This window comes from Sesamum indicum, linkage group LG4 (assembly GCF_000512975.1).
Source record: "Sesamum indicum cultivar Zhongzhi No. 13 linkage group LG4, S_indicum_v1.0, whole genome shotgun sequence".
NCBI classification, from domain to species: domain Eukaryota; kingdom Viridiplantae; phylum Streptophyta; class Magnoliopsida; order Lamiales; family Pedaliaceae; genus Sesamum; species Sesamum indicum.
Genome location: NC_026148.1, coordinates 3,355,158 through 3,365,525, shown reverse-complemented (window position 1 = coordinate 3,365,525; position 10,368 = coordinate 3,355,158). Strand labels below are relative to the sequence as shown.

General features: G+C 36.5%; 2 protein-coding genes across 2 annotated transcripts in view; both read right to left on the bottom strand.

Annotated features, from left to right (window-relative positions):
- Positions 1 to 2,984, bottom strand: part of LOC105159919 (rhomboid-like protein 20) — a 5,633-nt gene extending 2,649 nt beyond the window's left edge. The window contains exons 1-4 of the mRNA XM_011077142.2: positions 2,783 to 2,984; positions 2,566 to 2,666; positions 1,302 to 1,442; positions 352 to 418 (exon numbers count right to left, since the gene is read on the bottom strand). Coding sequence (XP_011075444.1) covers positions 352 to 418; positions 1,302 to 1,442; positions 2,566 to 2,666; positions 2,783 to 2,807 — 334 coding nt within the window. The 5' untranslated portion in view covers positions 2,808 to 2,984. The remainder of the gene's footprint in view (positions 1 to 351; positions 419 to 1,301; positions 1,443 to 2,565; positions 2,667 to 2,782) is intronic.
- The window catches only part of LOC105160058 (F-box protein At2g32560), a 3,054-nt gene continuing 2,687 nt past the window's right edge, over positions 10,002 to 10,368 (bottom strand). The window contains 1 exon segment of the mRNA XM_020693156.1: positions 10,002 to 10,368. This exon segment is cut by the window's right edge and continues 15 nt beyond it. Within this exon segment, the coding sequence (XP_020548815.1) occupies positions 10,271 to 10,368 (98 nt within the window). The 3' untranslated portion in view covers positions 10,002 to 10,270.

The following is a 10,368-nucleotide window of genomic DNA, read 5'->3' as shown; positions in this document are numbered from 1 at the left end:
TTATTCCCATTATGATGTGTTCCTTTAAGAATTATATATGTTCCCTCAACATTAGGATTATACGAACTACCCATACACAAAGGCAAGGGGCTAGACTACTTCAGTACAGAAGGAAGTAGCAAACCCAGCCTGCTTTAAGATGGCACCGAATGATAACTAAACTTGCATTTCACAAGTGAATTGCTGAATACCCTCTACAGCAGGTTATTACCATAATCATCATCTCTAATGATTTGAGCTTCATTTGTCTCTACAGTCTATAGGGGACATGCTCTCCTCTGATAAGGCAATGTGAAAGGAACAGAGCACATTCTAAAGTAGAGGAAAGAACGTAAAATAATATGAACACACCTTTAAGTAGCCACAATGCAAGGACCTCAAGCAGTAAAGAGATGGTGATAGAAAACAGGATAAAGACCTGCACAAAGTGATGCAAATAGAAAGGTTATTTCTGTCGATTGCTCATTTAAGAAGTAATTTGTTGTTTATTTAGTGATGACCAATATCAATTGAGTGATAAAGCATTGACAATGGTATGTCAGGAATAAGATGTAGTATATACTTTCAAGCATAAATGTGACAGGTTATGATAAATCTTTCCATGCATGGTATGAAAACCAGGGCAACCTCAATTTTCTAACACCAGAAGTGCCATTAGCCCACCTGGACAGGATACAAATCCAAACCACTGTGCTGAATCCCAAAAAGTCTCAATTGTGTAAACCTTTAAAGGTGTTAACTTACAACAATCCTTTTTGATTGTCAGATTCTGGGCATCAATGGTATATACTGTTATCCAGCACTACATCAACTAACAGAAGCCCTAAATCATATTGTATTATCAGTAAAGTCAATCAAATAAGGTGATCCTATGTTTAAAACATAATCACCAGAATAGAGTACCTATGCTATAACTTTCTCATTATTGAGCACTTAAGTTCACTTCGTCTCATTTGATAAGCCCATCCAAGTAAGCAGAAGAAATAATACAAGGAAAGCTACCCTAAAAGACTTACATTGCAGGGATATTTCTGCGAGGGCAATTATGTTCTAATTCCAGTTTGTAAGATTAATGACAGCATCTTTTACCTTGTATAATCTGACCGGGCACATATCATTTATAAGCAAAATGTTAATCAAGCAGCGCATTGTTTTTTTCTTTGATTCTTGCAATTATATTGAAGGAGATCTGTTCAATAACAAAATTCTCAACAGTCGACATTACATTCTCCATACCCATAATTGTGCAATAATTCATAAGAAACAACAAAACAAGAAATTTAGCTTGAACAAAAACTTACTGTGTATTTATTGGAACCTATTTGCCTCTCGAACACACGGAAGTAGTACAGAAGATAAATTCCAAAAACTAGCTCTGGTGTAGATGAAAAGCCAAACACTGAAACTATGAGCTTCCATATTTGAAGTTTTTTGAAAATATCCTGTCATGAGAAAAGAATCAGATTAATGATGCTAACAGGACAGTATGACAATATAACCCACGTTAAGAAGAAACAGCAGTATCAAACGATACATTAACTTGTACATGAAAAAGATGAGCTAGAAGTCTAAGTCATACAAGTAAAAAGAACGAATCAAGGGTTGAATCAACTAGATTAACAGAATGTGGTTAGCTGGAGAAATATAGGACAAATTAGTTAACAGCTACTCATTTTCCCTTCCAAAGGGAGCCATACGGTGACCATGGCTGGCCTAAGCTAGGGTATTTCTCCTCATGGATCCATTTCGCACTTACCCACCATATCAGTATATGGGGCTGTACAGAACAGGCGAGAAGTACGAAGTTATCTGTTTTCATACTGACACCAAAAATGCACAACAATCCATGCCTTGGATCAATTTTTGGTTCCAACTTTCTTTTCAAGAATCCTACTTTCAATTAATGGTTCAGTTGAGTTTGATTAGGGTCTTTGAATTGAGAGTGGACCTAGTACTGTCCTAACTTACCCAAGCAAAACTACATCCAATACTAAAGATAACTGTTGTGAGGATGAAAGAGAACAAGAAGTTCTGAAATGAACTTAAGACTTAAGAGGAAGCTGGAATTAGCTCCATTAAATATACACATGCATGCACAAGTTCCACAACTTCATCCTAGTGGAAAACTGGACTAAATGCGTATTTAGGAAATACAATAAAAGAGAATAGAATTACTAAAGTTAAACGGCAGTTCAAAGCTTTGCATAGAATCAACCACACATAGTAACGCACTTCTTATCAAAACATCCGTTCCATCCGATCAATGCATGTCTGCCCACTTCCCCACTCCATCCAAGTAAACCCCAAATCCCTAATTTCAATCAAATTCAGAAAATTTACATATTTAATAACATAATAATGATATAAGAACTAGACTAACAACAGAGGCAGAGAAACACAAGACAAAACAGTAATAACAATAATAAACCAAGGAAGAAAAAGCGTATCAATATCCCCACCATAGCCAACCAAAGAGAAAAGCGAAAACAATCAACTGGGTGAATGAATTTCCAATACAGCAAACCCAAAGAAACCCAGCAAGATTTTACACCAAAGACAGATTACCTGATAAGACCAGCCGAGATTTCTGGAGCGACCTTGGATCCCAAATATGATTGTGAAAAGAGCACTCGCTATTACAATTGTCCTTGTCACCGGCGCATTATCTATTCATACAATTAGTCTTGTTAAACTTTCCAATTTCGACAGCAATAACATAGAAAAAATCAAATCTCTCAACAAAAGAAAAGAAAAACCACAAGCGAATTGAAAGAATACGTACTGAATCCAGATGGGCCGCCGTTCATTTTCCAGGCGAACCAACCACCTAATCTAGTTACTTGTATCGATATCTATACGGTTATATGTATATATGCGTGTATATATCCCTTCGATCTTTCGTTTTCCCTTCAGATAGACGTCTTCGATTTCCCCACTGATAATTTCTCTCTCTCTCTCTCTCTCTCTCTCTGAGTCGTCGTCGTATACTCGTCGGTCTATAAATTATCCACGTTAGGTAAACGGGTACGGGCTGGCCCGCTCTTTGCTTTCGGATCCTTCAAAATAGCCCAAATAGGTAATTTGATTGGTTTCTTAATTTTCTTTTTGTTTTTTCTTATTATGTTGAATTGATTTTGTTATTATTAATTTTTTTTCTCAAATGGAGATTCTCCTTTTTGTTTTTTCTTTTTTCTTTTTTCTTGGGTTTTGGTGGGGTGGGGGAGATTCTCCTTTTTGTTCATTTTCTTTTTCTTTGAATTTTCATTTGTCACGATTTCAAGGTTAAGTGCACTCTTTCAAAATGACCGTTCGATCCAAGGGAGAAACCAGGACCATCAGATGGAGGCCAAATTCGAATTGAGGAAGATTTAAAATCAGCAACCAAAAACGATGACGTTTATGGGAAATTAGGGCATAATTCGCAGAGAGACATTTGGGAAGGAAAAGGGGCTACCCTGGGGACCAACTACTAGGATGTCAACGTGCTACGTGGCACATCAAGAACTGCACCATGGTCAGGCGCCACCTTTAGGAACTGAAGATTGCTCAAGAAATCAGCAAAGAGAAAGTGTAGATCTGGAGCTAGGAAAGTAGGTGTCTTGTTCAATTAAGGAATGATGTAAATTTTGTCTCAGTTTTTTCTTTTAGCTTGTTAGAAAGGACCGTTGTTAAAAAGCTCCAAGTCTCCTTTGTTGAAAACTAATGAATTATTATGCAAGTTTTTCTAGTTTTCTCTCATCCCCTGTTCTCTATTTCTTCTTTTTCACCCCATTCTCTCTAAACTGTTACATTTGGCCTCAGAGTCGTTCGATCCTTGGATATAAAAATACAAAAATATGGCAGATGGTACAAGATTAAAAGAAATACAAGAGGCACAAAAGAAAACAAATATAATGTTTATAGATGAAAAAGCAAGAAGGCAAGCAATTGAGGATGAGATCTATGGTCGTTTGAATTAGATGATGGAGGTTCAAGAGGGTTTGCAGGCCTTTGTGATGAACGTGGAACATAGTTTACTCTTTGTCCAGCAGCAACTTCAAAGTATGGTTGAACAACTGTAGCAGTATAATATAAACAAATCCATTTTGGGTGAGCGTCTTACTGCATTTGTAGAGAAAGGTTCAACCTCAAGGCTGGTAGTACACAACTCCGATAGACTGGAAGGTAACAACACTTTCAGACAAGAGGGAGGCACTCATCACAACACTGGAGTTTACAACACTATAAACCGAATGGTGTTCCCTCATTTTGATGGGGAAGATGCAAGAAGTTGGGTGAGAAGGTGCACTAGGTACTTTCAAATTATTCGCATACTTGAGGATCAAAAGGAACCAATGTCTTCTATACATCTTGTGGGAAGAGCTAGATTGTGGTACCAAGGGAATATTGAAAAAAAATAGATCCTTTTGTTGGGTTGAGCTAGTAGTAGCCATACTTGACAGATTTGAGGATCTGGATAGTGAAAGGGTGACGACTGAATTCAATATATTGCATCAAGAGACAACAGTGAATGCTTACCTTGAGAAGTTTGAAGAGCTTAAAGCTCAAATGCTTATTTTCAACAAGAATTTAGATGGAAATTTTTTTATGATGAAGTTCATCAGTAGGCTCAAGGAGAAAATTAAATCATTTGTTACTACCTGCAACCCTACCTCTTTGAATCATGTTCTCCTACTTGCTAGGAAGCAGGAAACAACTATGAATGCAATCTTTAGGAAGACACATCAACCCAACAGAAATACCTGATTGCAACGTTCTTTCAAACCCCCAAATAGAAATCCCCTTTCTAAAGCTAATTTCAAACCTAGAGAGAGTTTTCCTCAATCCAGAAGATTCCTTGTTGAGGTTGAGGTAAAAGATAAGAAAGTGAAGAATCTCAGTTATAGATGACGAGCCCTATGTTCCTGGCCATAGGTGCAGGTTTAGACAGGTTTACATGTTGGTAAGTGAGGAGGAGGCAAGGAATTTTGAAGAGTTAATGGTTTGGTCGGTGATAAAGAGATTCTCATCTTTATAGACAATGGTAGTAACAACTGTTTCATTGATGAAAAAGTGGCTGGTGCCTAAGCGTGTAAACTAGAAAACACCACACCCATGACAGTTAGAGTAGCTGACGTAGCAAGGTCCTTAGTAAACATATATGTCACAAATTCAGTTGGAAGATACAAAGGCATAGATTTTCACATCATATTAGTATAGTGAAATTGGGGAGCTGTGAATTGGTGTTAAGGTGTGATTGGCTCAGTAATCATAATCTTAGTAAGTTAGATTTCCATTAGTTAAAGGTCACCATCAGCCATGCAGGAGGAAAACTAACCTTGGGAGCCTTGTCTGATGAGCTAAGGTTCAAAATGATGGTTGCACGTTCACTTGGGAAGCTGCTGAGGAAAAGGAATCATGATCTAAGGGGATAGCTATTCTCAATCGATAAGATACTGAGCAAGGAAAGGGAACACTCCAAGGTAGTTGAACTGCTTCAACAAAATGAAGATGTGTTTTCAGGAACCAAGTGCACTTCCTCCTGAAAGAAATATTGAACATTATATTGAGCTACTCCCTGATGCAATCCCCAAGAAACATCCATATAGATATGCTTATAGTCAAAAGGTTGAGATTGAAAAAATAGTGAAGGGAATGCTCCAGTATTGCTGGAAAAAGAAGAAAGATGGAGGATGGAGGCTATGTGTTGATTACAGGTACCTAAACAAGCCTACAACCAAGCATAATTTTCCCATCCCTATGACTGATGAACTACTGGATGAATTGTATGGTGTCAAACATTCCTCTAAAATTGACCTAAGTACAGGGTACTTCCAGATAAGAATGAGGAAGGAAGACATACCTAAAATTAGTTTTATTACTCATAGTGGTCATTATGAGTTCCTGGTTATGCCTTTTGATTATGTAACGCCCCCTCCACATTCCAAGCATTGATGAGTACTGTCTTTGAACCAGTAGAAATTTATTTTGGTATTCTTTGATGACATCTTAGTTTATAGTAAAAATTAGGGGATGCACCTAGTGCACCTCAGGAAAGTTCTGGATCTGCTGAGGAAGCACCAGCTTTATGCTAAGAAGAGTAAGTGTTTTTTTGCTCAATTGAAGGTGGATTATTTGGGACATGTCATATTTGGGGAGGGGGATTCTACTGATCCTCATAAGATTGAGTGCATGATAAACTAGCCCACTCCTACTACGGTTAAGGCACTGAGGGATTTTTAGGTCTCACTAGGTATTATAGAAAATTCATTAATGGATATAGGCTTATTAGCAAGCCATTAACCACATTGCTGAAGAAAGATGGCTTTGCCTGGGACACTCAAGCAGATGTTGCATTCAAATGGTTAAAGAGGGTCATGACCAGTGCACCAGTCCTACCCTACCAGATTTTTCAAGGCCCTTTGTAGTTCAAACAGATGATTGTGGAAGGGGCATTGGAACAGTATTGATGGAGAATGGGAAACTTATTGCCTATCAAAGCAAGGCATTATCACCAAGGAACTTGGGGTTGTCGACTTATGAGAAGGAATTTCTCGCTACTTGTTATCACTAAATGGAAGCACTATTTGCAAGGAAACCATTTTGTTATAAGAACTGATCAGAAGAGTTTAAAACATATCTTTATCAGAGAGTGGACTCTATTTCACAACAAAAATGGATCACCAAGTTGTTGGGACTTAGCTATGAAGTCCATTAAAAAAAGGGAATAAAACAGACAACTAATGCTTTATTGAAGTTTGAATATGGGCTAAAAGAAGCCAAATCAAATGCTATCTCAACTCAGATACCTACCTGGGTACAAGGGCTGCAAGAAAGTTACAAGGGAGATATATTATTTTAGCCTATCATCCAGGCTAAAATTGTTGATGCACAAGTCCATCCTAACTATACTTTTGAGTCAGGTGTACTGAGAAAAGGGGGCAAGATATGTTTAGGGGATCAAGGAGAAGTCAGAAAATTTATCATCAAGGGGATGCATGACTCAGCACTAAGGGGTTATTCAGGGATTAATGAGACATACCAGAGGGTCAAACTGTTGTTTTATTAGTCAGCACAAAAAGAAGAAGTCAAAGTCCATGTGAAGGAGTGTGAAGTTTGTCAGAGGGCCAAACATGAGAATAATGTTTATCCAGGATTGCTCCAGCCACTACTTGTACCTGAGCAAGCTTGGTCTGTGTGTCTATTCATTGAGGGGTTACCTAACTCAAAAGGTAAAGATTCAATCTTAGTAGTGGTAGATAAGTTGACTAAGTACTGTCACTTTCTCCCCTTCAGACATCTTTATACTGCAGCATCAATTGCCAAGGTTTTCTTTGGTAACATATATAAATTGCATGGTCTTCCAGTGAAATTGTCAGCAACAGGGATAAGGTGTTTACTAGCAAATTTTGGAAGGAACTATGTGCCCTCAACAACCAAAGAACTGGGCACAATGGGTTACTCTAGCTGAATTTTGGTTAGTACCAACTTCCACACAAGGCTCAAGGCTACACCTTTTCAAGCCTTATATGGATATCCTCCTAATCATCTTACTGTAGGCCTCTATTTATAGAATCACCATGCAGATGTGGAGGAACTAATGTATTAGAGGATTAAGGTGTTTTAGTTGCTTAGGATAATCTTCATCAAGCATAATAGAGGATGAAGTTATATGCTTATAAAAATAGGACTGAGAGGGAATTTGATGTTAGGGATGAAGTTTTTCTCAAGCTTCAGCCATACAGACTAACTAGTGTCTCACTCAAAAGACAACTCAAGCTTTCTGCAAAATATTTTGGGCCTTTTAAGTTGACTGAGAAGATTGGTAATGTCGCCTACAAATTAGCCTTACCCCCCGAATCCAAGATGCATCCAGTGTTCCATGTCTGTTTATTGAAGAAAAAGATTGGTGTTAAGTACTTCCCATCTATGAATCTACCTGAGTTTGAGGAAATCTACAAAATCTATCCTGTTGCCATCGTTGCAAGGAGACTAATTCCCAAAAATAATGCCAGGGTGCTTCTGATTCAGTGGTCGCACTCTTCACTAGAACAAACAACTTGGGAGGATTATCATGTTGTAGCTGCAAAGTTCCCTAATTTTGATCCTTAGGGATAAGGAAGGAAAAAAAAAGAGCGAGGATATCACAACTTCAAGGCTAAGTGCGGTTTTTCAAAATGACTGTTCGATCCAAAGGGAGTAACTAGGACCGTCGGATGGTGGGCATTGGGGATGATTTAAAATCAACAACCCAAAACAATGGCTTTCGTGGGAAATTAGGCACAATTCACAGAGAGAAATTGGGGAAAGAAAAAGGGCTAACTTGGGGACCAACTGCTTGGATGTCAACGTGCCACGTCAAGAACTGCACCAGGGTCAGGCGCCACCTTTGGGAACTAAAGATTGCCCAAGAAATCAGCAAAAGAGAAAGTGTAAACCTGGAGATAGTAAAGTGTGTGTCTTATTCAATTAAAAAATGATGTAAATTTTTGTCTCAGTTCTTCTTTTAGCTTGTTTGGGAAATGACCGTTGTTAAAGAGCTCCAAGGCTCCTCCGTTGAAAACTAATGAATTGTTGTGCAAGTTTTTTCAGTTTTCTCTGATTCCCTGTTCTCTGTTTCTTCTCTCTCACCCCATTCTTGCTAAACAGTCACATCATTAACGTAAAAATAGTTTGAATTCTTATATAATTTGTTGATTTATATATGATTTAAATTTTTAATTTAATAATTCAATTCGGAGAATGGTATACAAATCATTATTATTTCAGTATTGAAAAAATAATTAAATAAAATTAGGAATATTTATATGCACACCTCCAAACCTATGGTCTATTTACATAGACAATCCATGTCTTTTGAAAAATTATACATAGACCCATAAAAGATATTAATATTATTTTCACAAACCACTCCTATTTTAAAAATACACATACATCTTCAAAAACGTCGATAATATTACACAAACTATCCTTATTTTTTTTGTTGTTATGGATGATAATTATGCAAATAGCATGAATGATTTATGTAAATAAACTATAAATTAGGATGTAGATATAATTTTCTCTAGATTTTATCATTCACCTGAGTTAATATTTGTGACACTTTATAAAATTATTTTGGTAAGAGTTTAAATTAATTTTACGAATCAATATAATGTATGGAATAAATTCTAGTAATTGACTTACACTTATATAGACCAAAAATAAAATTAAAAACTAATTTCTCTATCTAGAGTTATTTACAAAAATATTAGAAGTATTATCTTACGTATTATTCAACTTTTATTTTTGTTAACTCAAAAAGAGAAGTCCAATTTACAAACATTTAAAATGGCTTAATTCCAATAGAATTTTAATATAATTGGGCCGTAACACGTATCTGTAACTGGGCTAGACCCAATTATTTACTCAGTTGATCCAATTTCACTAGCAGTTGGACAATATTGGGCCTCAGAGGGAAGCCCAATTGGCTGTGGGCAATTTCGTCTACTCCATTAACCTTGTATCCAATTCCATGCAAATACCTCTAATGCCCTCTCGTCCAATCTCGTTTAACTTCAAAGTTCGGAAGGAATTTGTTATATTAATACTGATAACGATATAACCTAATTTGATCATTATATCTCATCCAACATACAGAAATTAAGACCCAATCTTCATTAAATCGAACATTATCACCCAACCATTATTAGTCTTCAACACATCTATACAAATTAGCGGATTTTTCACATCTTCTCTGAAATTCGAACTTATCTATACTATTATAAAAAATAAAAAAAAAATATTTTCATACCAATTTTTTAATATTCAAATTTACCCTTTTAACTTATTCCTTCCATTCAACGAAATTTGGCCGTGATAATAATTTCAACGCTTTTTAATGAATTCACTAAAACACACTCAAACTTCCTCAACTTTTGGCTCTTTTATTATTTTTTATACCACTAACCCATAATTAATAACCAACTTATTAATAAAAAATACTAATTATTTATAATTTTTGAATATTTTTACATACACATCGAGTGTGTCGTCTACACGGACATAGCCCACTATTGAGTACAATATTCCACGCTACGTCCCATCTCATAACGTCTTATTTCTTTCAGAAAAAAGTCAAAAGAGGATTTGGACAAAAAACAAAGTTGTTATTCCTCTCTTCCATTCTACAAATCAGTGAGGAAACAAGACAGGCAGGTTCAAAAGAACTACCAGCATCAAGATGCACAAAAAAGAAGAGCAAAGCCTGATTCCTATTTACAATTTCAAAAGGTTCCCAAAGATTGTAAAGCTATTCCAAAGTCCTGTTTGGCCAGAGATGTTTCCATTTTCGGATTTCTTCTTTCTTGTAGAGTTTCCTGATTCCACCGTAGAAACCATCTACTTCAT